The 13,480-nt window shown below is 42.5% G+C and overlaps 1 protein-coding gene across 2 annotated transcripts in view; it reads left to right on the plus strand.

Moving 5' to 3' along the window:
• The window catches only part of MAPK1 (mitogen-activated protein kinase 1), a 28,885-nt gene that overhangs the window by 5,228 nt on the left and 10,177 nt on the right, over positions 1-13,480 (plus strand). For both annotated transcript variants that reach the window (XM_015877533.2, XM_015877532.2), the window contains exons 2-6: positions 6,296-6,478; positions 8,037-8,226; positions 10,465-10,581; positions 11,829-11,943; positions 12,581-12,712. In XM_015877533.2, coding sequence (XP_015733019.1) covers positions 6,296-6,478; positions 8,037-8,226; positions 10,465-10,581; positions 11,829-11,943; positions 12,581-12,712 — 737 coding nt within the window. The remainder of the gene's footprint in view (positions 1-6,295; positions 6,479-8,036; positions 8,227-10,464; positions 10,582-11,828; positions 11,944-12,580; positions 12,713-13,480) is intronic.

A 13,480-nucleotide genomic window follows, 5' to 3' on the forward strand; every position in this document is an offset into this window, starting at 1 on the left:
TTGACTTTGTGCTGCCCTGGGTGTGAGCTGAGGGAGGGGCAGTGCTGAGCTCACTGTGCCCGTGCCAGGCTGAGCAGTTCACAGGGAAATGGTCTGAAGTTCATACACAATATGGAAGCTTGGCGTAGTGGTGGGTGCTTTGTTTCGGAGGGAAGGGCTTTTTACATGGCAAAGCTTACAAGGATACGTGTGCTGTTGATCAGAATCAGAGAGCTTACATCTAAAATGGGAGTGAGCATGAAGGCCAAAGGTGGGCAAAGCTGTAAGAAGTATGAGACTCTTCCATGTACGTTTCCCAAAGACCATCTCAAGCAGAAGAGGTGGGGTGATGAGTAGGTTCTTACAGTGACTTGAAGTGTGGTACATAGCTAGAAGTATGGAAAGAGCTGTGTTGGAACGCACTGTCAGCTCAGTGACGGCGGGTTTCCAGAGCCCTGATATGTGTCAGAACAGTGAGGAGTTAAGTGACTCTTAATGAAGCCATGGAGAATGCTGTGTGAAAGCACGACTGCCTTTTCCAGTGCTGCTGCTGGGCTGTAGTGCTGGGAGTGCTGCTCCTCATGGCTCAGCCCCATGTCTGCTAACAGTACTGGGGTCATTGCTCCGCCACCCAGCACTGTGCAGTGACTCAGCTTCTGGCAGGAGGAACTTATTGCTGACTCCATTTTGTATGACTAGATACTTATTTTCAAAACTAGGAGCAATCTAAGGAATTGAACTATTAAATCATTACTGTACACATAGTGAATACTTTTCAATTGTAATGCTTTCAAAGGTCAGATTTTACTTTGCAAATTCTGAAAAATAAGTTTGTGCCTTTTTGGCATAATCAAATTATTGGAATAAATAAATGGAAACAAATATCTCACAAGAGGTGCCGAAGTGCCTTAAGAATTTGTGGTGTGAAGGGCAGCAACCTGTGCTGGGTCAGAAGCTGCCGAGGTGTAAAACCACCAAAGAGTAACTGTTCACTTCTGTTCCAGGGTGGAAAGAGTTTGCATTTATTGTGCCAGAAACCTTTATGGTTAGGATTGATGGGGAGTGATGGGGGAGACACGGCCAGAGGGGGCTCAGCGAAGGTCACACAGTTCCATTGTAGTGCAGTCAGCAGCAGAGGCTGACAAAGCCAGGATGGAGCAGCATGTTGCTCACATGGCAGCAGGCTTTGCTCCTGAGCTGAAGTAACAGGCATTGTTAGGAATGCGATTTCTTTCCTTCCCTTTAGAAAAGAAAAAAAAAAAAAAAAAAAAAAAATCAGATTTATAATAAATACAAGTGAAAGTGGCTTGTTTACGTCATCTGCAGTTAAAAACAAACAAAAGAAACAAAACAATAATGTAGAAGGACTTGATCTGGTGGTGAGCAGCATGTAAAAGGGGGTTAAGGACATGGATAGATTCCTGAGGAGTTTGTGAAGGCTGACACTGCTTTGGGAAGGAGTTGAGATAGTAGACTTAGAAACAGATCTGTGTTTTCTTGGCCTAAATGCAATAAATCTACCTGGTGGCATCAGATCCAGTCAAATGGAAGCTGCTCAGAGAAGATGAATTCTCAGGTAATGTATAGTTAGGTGCTTTCTGGCAGGCCCAAATTCACACTGCTGGGAATTGAGTTGCATGTACCACTTAGCAGTTGTAACATGCTCTTGTTGCTCGCTCTGCTGCTGTCAGATTTGTAGTATGAGATGTAAGGAAATGAAGAGAAATAGGCAGTATTGCCAGTTGTGCTGGTGGTGGTGTGCTGCAGCACTGTGTGTTGTTTGGCTTTTCTTGACAACAAGAAGCCATGAGGTCATTGGTACTTCATGACTTGGGGCGGTTTTCTGACCATGGGTGACGCATTCAGCAGTGAGATGTGTGAGGGCTGCGCTGAGAAGGGCCCGCTGTGTGCTCCTGCCATTGCGCTCCTGCTGCTGTCCCTGCAGGGAGCTCCTGCCTTGTGCCCCAGCTGATTCGGGGCTCAGAATACAACGTGTTTGACTTCTGACCTCCTGTGCTATGCAGAAGCAGCCATGTTCTTAAAGCGTGTGATCTCTGTGTAGTTAGAAAAGCAGCTGGGGATTGAAGGGTGGGATTTCTTATGTTTAATTTTTCATGAATCTAACATAGAAGCAGCTCTCTGCTTTCATCTGCTCCGTGAGTTGTGTTTTTGTAGGTTGAGGCCCATTAAAATGAGGGGAATATGCCTTCATGTAAGTATGCATGTTTCTTTCAAAAGTAGGCGCTGATTCTCAAGTTCAGTACTAGTGCTTTAATGCGTACTATGCTTATTTATCTTAAGAACTATTAGGAATAAGCAGAACAAGGTATCAAAGACTTGTATCACCCTTAGTTGTTCACAGCTGGGGGATGCAAGTACGTCCAGTTAGAAAATGACACAGCTGGATGTCAGTGAATCTGAAACTGCCAACTTTTGTCCATTCCTCGAGTCTTTGCTCTTAGGAAAGGGAGCAGTGTTGTGTAGCTGCTCCCAGCCTGGTTGGCCAAATGTATCACAATACTGTGATTTTTCATGCAGCAGCCTAAAAAATAAGTTCAAGTTATTTGCATTGTAACATGATAAATGTCAGCATATTGTGGAGGTATCTGCAATTGAGTTAAATGCAGGCTGAGCAAAGAGGCTGAAGGTCTTCCCAGATCAGCTGCTCTGGGAGCTGTGCTTTCCTCTGCAGGCTGCATTATTCAGTATTTCGGGGCTATTATCTCTGACTGTGCCCTTGGAATCTTGTTTCCACAGCAACGCGAGCTGCTGACAAAACATCCCTTTTAAACTTCAAATGGGTCAGTTCTGAGTTGGAATCGTGGTGTCCACAGCACTTGGTACCTCTGTGTGCTGCGAGCAGCTGCAGGGCAGCATCGTGCTTCTGACCCCGCAGGGCACCATGCAGCTTTGGGCAGCACGAGCAGAGGGAGCTGCCCAGGAGGCCGTTGTTTGTCAGCATCTGTGAAGAAACAGTCCTCTGTGGGATGTGGCTGCGGCCAGGAGCTGGCTCCTTTCTCCCAGCAGCTGTGACGTGCTCTCACTTGTTCCAGCTCCAAAATGTGTGAAGAAAAGAAATGGGTGGGAGAGCTTGCGGTAGGAGTGGAGCTTTGGTGCCCATCCCGTTCCGTGTGGTGCAAAGCTTTCCTTCCCTAGGAAGGGATTAATGACAGAGGGACTGTGCACGCCCGCTGCTTGTTGCAGTTGGTTTGCACGGCTCCTGTGGGCAGTCAGCCCTGCCCTGGGCTGAGACTGCAGTGCTGGAGCTGTGCAGCCATGAAGGCCGCTCAGAGCAGCGTGGCGCAGCTGCCTGGGCCATACGTGCTCATCTGTTTGTTTTGTGCTGCTCTGTGGGATGTTCTGTTTAGTCAAAACTTTGTCATGTATTTACCTTAAATATATTACCTTAATACTGGGAATGATAAACGGTAGCAGTAGGGCTTGTATTGATTTGTTCGTGGTGTCTGGAAAGGATCTGGCTAATGCTGCTGCTGCAGGCTGTCACAGGCTGGTAGCTGCAGCTTGGAATAGCAATAATGTGTGTGCTGGAGTTGGGCTGTTGCAAAATCTATGTTTATTTCATCATGTTACAGATAAATAGCATTCACAGCTGTGGTTGCATCGGGTGGTGAAGCTGCCCATCGTGATGGGTATATATCCTTCCTTTTGAATTGTTAGCTCTGGTAATGAGATGCGCCATCATGGCAGTAACCCAGAGCCTGGTAGGGCCCAATGTGCAGCGGTGGGTTTATGTTAAGGGTTATAAGCTAGAAGCTCTGGACTGGCACTTAGTTACTGGTATGGGAACTGGTATTCCCAGTTCAAATACAGCAGGTTCTTGGCTCTGGGAGGCTGTGCTGGTTGGCTGCTCTGGATCCATCAGAGCCTGGTTAGGCTGTGCGCAGTGGGACCACGCTTCCAGGATACAGATTATCTAAATTTAGGATGCGCTTTGAATGTATGTGTGAAGCTGTTTCTTCTTGAACTGTAGGGGGAGCCCAGGTGGTTGTTTGTCATAAAATTAGATCTCTAATTCTGGCTAAGGCTGATCAAGATGAATCCTGTGTTAGGTGGTAAGCTGTTCATCAGCTGCTCTGAGTTTTTGCATTGGGGTTTTGGATTTGCATTTTTCAGGGGTGTTGTTTCGTTTCCTCTGGCTGCCGATGGACTCCCAGCAGTGTGTCTGTGTTCCTTCAGCTGCTCTGGGGAGCAGCACTGATGGTGGATTGTGAGGAGTAGGAGGGGCAGCTGGGTCTGGCTTGCAAAGGGCTCCGTTATGGTAGTGTGCTGTGATTCCTACGTCATGACATTAGGTAGCAATACATAATTTCGTAGGCTGAATATGGGTGTGATGGTAGCAATGGGAACAGCAGTGCCTGCTTAGTTACGGTGATGTGGTGAGGTCTGGTACCAACAGAAGAATGGCCGTGTGCACTGGTGAGAAATTGGTTGCATCTTTGCTGCAAATATGGTGCTTTTTTCCCACATGAATCATGAGCAAAATCGCCTTTTTTTTTTTTTTTTTTAACATAATCTAAGCGTTTTGTTAAGGAAATGTTTCAAGAGCTCTGCTTGAAACTAAGCTACAGCAGATCAAATGAAGGCATATTTATCTAGGCACACTTGATTGGTAGGTTTGGGTTCATTGTACAAGGAGAGATGGTTATTTTTCATCAGTGTCCCACCTTTATGTGAGAATCAACAATGTAGTCAGGCATTTATCCAGTACTGCAAGGGATTAAGGCTTTATTTAAGCAGCACCAAGTTGTACTTGTCAGGCATTTTGCAGTCACCTACTTTTCGTAGCTCCTGCCTGATACGTGGTGGTTCTTCACATAGGCTCCAGTCAATACAAAGAAGAGAGTAAGCTTGTTTAAAACAATCAAATAATCTATAAGACTCCTTTGTTTTATTCCCAAGTACAGGCTGTTTGTGCTTAAGAGTTTCTAGCTCTGTTTTCTGCTGGTGACTTCCCGTTCTGGCCTGCTGGAAACACCCCATCAGCTCAGAGAGCAGCCGCTGGGGAGGTGGTGTTTTGTTGTTTGGTTTGGGACTTGTGGGCTGCTGATGTGTTGGATACACATATGTACTAACAGCAGGTGTCATGAATGCTTAGTGCAGGGAATTCTGGAGCACGTGTGGAGCACTGGAGTTCAGTGTTGCCAGAGGCATGTAACATTTGCATGTGGTCTGTGCTTATAGATGAGTTACAGGTCTGAGCAGGTCAAAGTGATTCTGGGAGGAGGGAGAAGTAAAAGGGGTGTATTTTCTTGTGAAATGGCTGAGGCCAATAAATGTGAAGTATGGGCTTGATAAGCATTTTTAAAGAATTCTGGAGATTGCAGTAGCGAATAAGAAGAAATTTGAAAGGAATAAGAAATCATGAACACATTTAAATTCTAATTATATTAAAAGCATATGGTAATGTAATTAAAGAGAAATTATTATAATAATTGCCATTCATATAAACAAGACCTTAAAGAACATCCTGGAACAGCCGTGTAACCATTCTTTCCTTTTCACTCAGTAATAACTTGAGGCTGTGGTTTGGAGAGCTGTGCTTCCGCAGAACCTCATGGCTGGGCTGGGGCAGTGACGTTCCCTGGGAGTGGGTGGGAATTCAGAGCAGGAGGCCGGAGCTCCTGTGTTGGTGTAGCTCTGAGTGCTGCCCTGTGCTTCTTACTTTGGCGTGCTCTCAGTGTGGCCTTGGTGTGTTTGCTGATGCTGGGCACCATCACGTGCTGCGGCACAGCACTGCTCCTTGCTTTCGCTAAATGAGGGTGTTTATTTTCTGGAACTGTTGTCTTTGGAATTGAAATGGGAGGAGTCCTCACAAGTTCCCCATTCCCTTGTTCATGGAGGTGCAGAAAATGCAGTTCAGTGGAGGAGTGAGATGTGGGGTAGGATTCTGCTGCTTGAAAGACGACTTCTGAGAGCGTTTCCAAAGTGAATGGGTTTGCCGAGGATTCACTTCTTGCCTAAAATTGCTTCTTGATCACAGTGTACAAGAAAAGAGTCAAACTTACTTTTTCCACGGGGTGATGAAGGAGGTGAACGTGCCTGTCTTTGTTCAGGTCCTTGGGATTCGGCAGACTAAAAGTTGGCTGCCAAAGGTCATGACTTGTAGGTACCCAAATATGTTGAAGAAAAATATTGTTGCGGTGTCATCAAATTAAAAGATACTTGTACTGTCTCCTTCATTTGATAAAAATAAATGTAAAAACAAGTGGGCAGTCTCTGTGTTCTGTAGAATTAGCATTCTTGCTTTCTTAATCGAATGGATAAATTTTAACATGTATTATTTATTCTGTTCTAGTTCTGCCTATGATAACGTCAACAAGGTTCGAGTTGCTATAAAGAAAATCAGTCCTTTTGAGCATCAGACGTACTGCCAGAGAACTCTGAGAGAGATAAAGATCTTACTGCGCTTCAGGCATGAGAATATTATCGGAATAAATGATATTATCAGAGCTCCAACTATTGAACAAATGAAAGATGTGTATCCTTTCAAAATCTGTTATGCTTAGTGATACCTCCTTCTCTGCTTTCCTCAATTCGTCCTTATCCTTACTAAATTTTAATAAGCTGGCTTTTATTATTTTAAACAGGAGTGGAAGTTTGTAGTGTTTGATGGATTTGCCAGTGTGTTAGTAGGTAGGTTTGGTGCCTGGGTGAGTGTCAGTTTTGTTTGGGTTTTTCCACATTTAAAAAAAATATTCCAAGGCAAAGAACTCAGTGTTCATTTAGACCAGTCAGTCTTTGAACTACAGTCACTTTATGCAGAACCTTTGTTACAACTATCAGGTTGCTTCAAGGAGAAAATGGAATGGTAAAGCTCTGCTGTAACTGTCTAAGATTTTCCTAACGAATGGAAAGGATCCATTTTGGGGGAGGGGATAAATGAGGCCAAACATCCCTCCCCCCTTACTCTAGCCCTGCAATGCTTCTTGCATGTATGAAGTCTGAAATGACACACGAGCTGGTAAATGTGTGCTCGTTGTTGGCTTCATGTGTCTGTCTAACCTTGTGGCTGTCACAGCTGAGAGGCTCTGCCTGTGATACCAACCTTAGTTTGGAGTCAACTCGCATCATTTCACTAAGTCTGTATATCTAGTTTCCTGTTGGCTTCCCAGATTTTCACAGATGTCTGCCTGTTTAAAAGCACAGGGCATTGAACTGAATCTGGGTCAAATGTTCTCACTTCGTTAATTAGCAGTGTGCTTTTTCAGCTCAGTCTTCTGTGGCCACTGGCTGCTGTCAGTGTGTGCTCTTGAAAAGGTGTCCTGGTTGTGTGGTGTGATCTGAGCATGCAAAGGATGGGATGGAAATGCCCAGCTGAGACGGCAGTAGAAGTGTTTGGTGTTTGGGGCTGTGGGTTTGTTAGTTTTTTTTAATCCTGTTTTGGTGGAAAACGGTCATGGAACTACGCCCCAGGAGTTCTGGAGCTGAGTTGAATTAAAGGAAAGGAAATTTTTGGCTCAATTCATTTTTGTCAAAGCAGAATAAAACCCTTTATGTTAATTTCAGTCTTGGGAAAGAAAATATGATGGAAGGTACTACGATTTAATTTGAGCACAAATAGTCCTTTGCTTACCAGTATAGCATGATAAACATGTAGTAAAGGAGAGCATTTTGAAAGTGCCAGAGACAGATCAGAAGTGATTGGATTTTCCACCTTGAAGCTTTTGTGCAGCAGGAAGCAAATATCTTGGCTTATTACTCATGAAATGAAAACAACTTCTATTTCTTGGCAAGCAGGATAGAAAGCATTAACTGTAAGATTCCAATATAGATTAGTCTCTAATGTAAGGAAATAGTTTGATTATCTTGGGGGGACCACATGCTGGTGCCTCTTAATTCTCTAAGGGTCTCTATCATGTATCAGGATTGATTTGATTAGAAGTCCGTAAAGCAAGTAGTTCCAATTGTTGTGAAGCAAATAGAAGAAGACAAAAAACAAAAAACAAAAAGGTGTTAGAAGTTTTGTTTGGTACTGGGGGTTAATATGTAACATGCCACCAGCTTTGTTTTGCTGCCTTACATCTGATGCCTTACAGATACATTGTGCAAGACCTTATGGAAACAGATCTTTACAAGCTCTTAAAGACTCAACACCTCAGCAACGACCACATTTGTTATTTCCTTTACCAGATTCTGAGAGGGTTAAAATATATCCATTCAGCCAATGTGCTTCATCGTGACCTCAAACCTTCAAATTTGCTGCTTAACACCACTTGTGATCTCAAGGTTAGTGGAAATTTCTTAAAAATGTTCCTATGGTCTTCATCAGCTACATAACTGCTATAACTGAACTACTATGAATGTGATAGAGCTATTGGGGATTAATGTGATTTTTATTGTGGAAAGGTTGCCAAATCATTATGAATTGTCATAAAATAATGATTAATGTTTGAGAACTCTGTGCTCTGTTATACTGTTCTAATGAATGCATCGCTGTTTCCATCTGGAGGCTGACTTTGAAACAGCCTCTTTAAAAGCTGGTGAAAATACCAATCTGAAACACAGTAGTGGTTACTTGGAAGGTAAACTGACAGTTGTGTGTATTTCAAGTCTTGAATGCCTTCATTGAAACTGTTCACCATTCTGAGTTGGAAAAAACTTCATAATAGCAGACAACCAAAATGATACATGAAAGTCAGTGTTGATTGGAAGCAGAGCAATCAGCTGGGGAGAGAGCATTGCTAGGTTATGTTTTCAGTCCTGGGCTCTGTATGACTTAATACTGCAGATAGGTAGATGCAGATTTGTTGGCTGCTGATGGAATGAGATTGGAGTTTACATGGCTTTGATCTGATGTGGTACAACTGTTCTGTTACGTGCTGTCTTCCCCCTCGTTACACTGATTTTTTTGTGGTGGCTCTGGCACACTGACTGAAAAACACAGTAGCAATAACTGACCCTCTGCAGAACGTGAACCGGCTGCTGGCCATACAAGTTTGTCAGAATTCCAAGAAAAACCTTTGCTGCTTAAATGCTTTGTACGCTGGTCCATTCTAAATACTGTCTGCTCTATAGTTTGCTCTGTGTTCCCACTGCTCCTTGTCTGCCTTTCCCAACACATCCCGCTGGACAAGCCGCTCTGCCTCTTGCCTTGGGACTTTCAGTAGCTGTTGTCACATCAAAGTCCCTTGAGGCATTAGCCCCTTCATGTAAGAAATGCTGTAAAATCTGCAGTAGAAGCAGGAAAAGAACAGTTTGAGCACAGCTGTGTGTGTGCAGTTAAAGGTGTTTCAAGACAAGATGCTCCTAAGAAGTAAATTAAGTTTGCTGGGTGGCAGGGTATGAGCTCAGTAAATACTGCACTGATTTCTTTCTTGGGTATTAAAAAGAGCAGGCCTCTGTACCATGCTTTCCTAGTGCAGAGTATGGTAGTCTGTATGACAGAGCAAGTGCTTTTTCTTAACCTAAAGGGAACTGTCGTGTTATTACCACATCTAAAGTGTAAACAGAATAGAAAAGAGAGTTAGTGCATGTTGGGCCTTGTCTGGTGAGTGCTGATTTGTGCTGACTTGTTTCTTCTAGGGCTGTTCTGCCAGTCTGTGTTATGCGCACATGCGTGCTTACAAAGTGATCATTGCACTTAAATTCAAAACAGAGTCCCATGAAAATGAACAGCTTTAAGTCATGCTTTCAGGGGAACAAGATTAGAAATTCTGTTCCTCTTCAGTTTAACGCTGTAAATTTTTCTTTAATGGCGTTGTGACAGAGCTGCTCTGCTGTCTTTCTTCACGTTTCCAGTTTTTCTTTCTCTTTGGAGGAAGGACAGTAAATGGCTCTGAAAGCCACGGAGCCTCCTTATCAGAGCGTAGTTAAGAACGCTTTCTCCTTTTTGCCCATCTCACTGGTGTACATTGGAGATGTTTTTCATGGTTAGATAAAATTATTTTCCTGGCATAGGACTGAAAAATGTTCTCTTGTGGGTTTCTGTGCTCTCATGCTTCCTTCAGCAACCTGTAATCTCTCCAATACACTGTTATCTCATGATGGTTTTTTTTTTGCAGAGCTATGCTGTTGTAATGGTACTTCCTGTAAAGTGGTGTAAACTGTGCTCCAGATGTGTTGGTCATTAATTGTTTTTGTTGCTGGAAAGCCTGATCTCTTCATTTTTTGGTAAAATTCCAATAAATTGGAGCAGAATGCATTACCACCTTCCTGGCAGATACAGTGTTAAATGAGTCCACAGCAGAGTATAAACTGTATGTCAGAAATATTTTCCCTCAAGCTATTCAGGCTACTTATTCTCCTTGACCCGTCTTTGGGGCCCTATCCAAGTAGCCTTTTTGTATTTGAGTTCCAAATTATTTTTTTTTTTAGCCTTTGTGAAATAATTTATTTCTGGGAACACTTGCTAGCATCACTGATACATGGTAGGTGGGGTGACTTAGTAATATTGCAGGATGGGGAGCTGTATGTTGTATGTCTAATATACTTGCTCTTTTTTTCTTCTTTTTAATTTAAAACCAGATTTGTGACTTCGGACTGGCTCGTGTTGCAGATCCAGACCATGATCACACAGGATTCCTGACAGAGTATGTGGCCACACGCTGGTACAGGGCTCCTGAAATCATGCTGAATTCAAAGGTGAGAACTGCAGTGTGTTGCTGTGGTGCTGCTGTTGCTGATTTTTCACTTGTAAGCACCAGATTCTTCTCCCTACTCCTGCCCTCTCTGGATTGATTGTTTTCTTTACAATTGGAGCACGTGCATAATCTTGAGGGACAGAGAAATGGATTTACAACATAGCCACTAGTTTGGAAATCTGAGATTCCAAATACAACTATTGGATACCACAGCTGCGTAAAGATGTGCTTGAGTCCCCATATGCTTCATCTCTAGCCATTCATGAGGCCTTAATCTGTCAGATGGTCTTTTGTAGAGCAGAACAGAAATGCTGGTAATGAGGGCCCTTCAGTGTATTCAGGAAGGTTTGAAAGTGCTGCCCTAGTGTTAATCTTGACATCTTCATTTAGATTTAGAATGTATAATGAGGGTGAGTCTTATTTTGAAGGCATGTGGTCTTTGCTGCATGTCCATCCTACGTATATTCTTGAAGTCTTAATCAAATCATCCCTTTGGTTTTTTAATACTTGGAATTATTCCTACATTCTTCTGTGCCTTTGTTAAAGTCCATCCGTTTTCTGTAAGATTTAATGGGAAACCTCCATGGCCTTTGCAGTAGTTACCACATCCATGCGCTTGGCAGCGTAAGGGAAGGATTTGATACCAAAATGTGTAATGTGAGTTACTCACCTGAAGGTGTTGTTTGTCCCATTCTTATCACAGCATTTGGCCTTCTCACATCATTTTTGCTTCTTACTTTCCTACCATGTTTACAGACCAGCTAACCAACAATCTGTTGCCCTTTTGCCCCCTTGGTGGTGAAGGTTTTTACTGACATATGTAGAAGTCTGGCTTTTTCCTGCTGCTCACATTTGGCGTAATGATAGGAACTACAGTAACCCTGACACTCTAAACTTTTAAGAGTCCAAGTTAGTGTAAGGTCTGGTGAAATTTGTTGATGTAAATTGGCTACAGAATTAGGGAGCCTCACAAATATGTGATCAGTCACATGCACAGGTAACATTAGTGAATCCTTTTGTAAAATTGTATCTTGCGTATTTCAGGTTTCGCTACTTATTTGAAGCAGTATTTTTGATCTGCAATTCTTAATTATTTCATTATATACCAGAAAAATTGAACAGTGTGAACAGGCGCGATGCATTTAAACAATTACTTCAGTGCATTTTGCTAAAGGAATGTGTTACCACCATTATGCAAAAACAGAATTAGAGTGTATTTTTTTGTTTTTGGTTTCGCTTTACTTGCAGGGTTACACCAAGTCTATTGACATCTGGTCAGTAGGCTGTATTTTGGCTGAGATGCTCTCCAACAGACCCATCTTTCCGGGAAAACACTACCTTGACCAACTTAACCATATCCTTGGTAAGTTCTACGTGATGAAGTGACATTTCCTCATCCATCCACTTCTCTTCATCGTTACTACCAGATGGACCAGTCTGAGTCATCCATTTTTTTTTCTTCTAATCCTGTAGTCCCTTTAGTCTATATATAGTCCTTTAGTCTAACCCAGGGTAATGTGTGTATGGATTGTCTTTATGGACGTATAATTTATGGATCTGTAGGTGCATTTTGTGTTCCCTGAAGTTATATCTGTAGTGATTCATGTAATTAATCATTGATTGAGGGTGGCTGGTGGATGTTAGTTAGTATATCAGCAGACGTGCTTTAAAAAAATCAATGAACAAAGCAGCTCACATACCAAGATGTCTAAATCCATTTTTAAAAGTTTCTGTCAGTAAACTTATATCAGTTGGATCTTATAAACAAACTGCTGCTCATTGGGTAACTCAAATGCATTTGTTTATTTATGAGAAAAAAAACCCCACGGCACCTTGTTAGTAAGGGTTTGTGAACATTGTGTGGTACTCTGTGCTCTTAGAACACGTGGTGTCAGTTCTTCTCTGCAGCAGTTTTAACACTGGCTTTTGAGAAATGTGATGTGATTGCGGTAAGGTGACTTTCAGAGGAGTGCAGTTCTGTTTGTGTTTTATTTTTATAGGTATACTCGGATCCCCCTCCCAAGAAGATTTGAATTGTATAATAAATTTAAAAGCCAGAAACTATTTGCTTTCCCTACCACACAAAAACAAGGTACCATGGAACAGGCTGTTTCCCAATGCTGACCCCAAAGGTATTTTATGCTCTATTACATTGTATCAGATTTTCAGAAGTGAAAATGAACTCAAAATCAATGGCAGGAAGGGATTGTTTTTAGAACCACCTTAACAATTTGTTTGAGTTAAAACTGGAACGCTGGGGGGTCCCTCAGAACGCCTATCTCAGTCAGATGTGAGATCATAAACCAGCATGAAATTCCACTCTCATTCTTAAACAAGTTGAAAATTGCTTTATGGTCTTTAACTTCTTTGTAAAAATGGGGATCCCACCAGTTGTCTTAGAAAGTGTAGTTCATTCAGATACTCAGCGTTGGCATTGGACATTTACAGTTTTTGTTACGTAACTGATATTTCCTTCTAGCTTCTATTCTGTGTAGTTCAAGGATTGCTATATGTGCAGCATAGCTCTCATACTTGCTTTGACACAGTTCTTGTCACCTGAGTTTATTGAACTGATAGAATAATGTGCTTTCAGTGAGTATGATCAGGTACTGAAGTGCCATGAAAAAGCTGATTTCTGCAGCTGAAACAGTAGAGCTGATCATCCTTATTGAGGGAAACAGCGGTGATTTATACTGTTTTTGTAACTGTGCTCGTCAGCATGAGAGATTTTTACTGGGGTTTTTGACAGCTTAAATGGCAGTGATGCTGATGTGCTTAGCTGCTGGGGAACGTGCAGTCAGTGTGACTTTGTGACACCTTTCCATCTAAATCTTTGGAGCAGGTTTTCAGAAAGCTCTTTGCTATTGTTTCAGTGAGAAGCAGCGTGCACAGCATGCTTT

Source organism: Coturnix japonica, chromosome 15 (assembly GCF_001577835.2).
Source record: "Coturnix japonica isolate 7356 chromosome 15, Coturnix japonica 2.1, whole genome shotgun sequence".
Classification (NCBI taxonomy): Eukaryota; Metazoa; Chordata; class Aves; order Galliformes; family Phasianidae; genus Coturnix; species Coturnix japonica.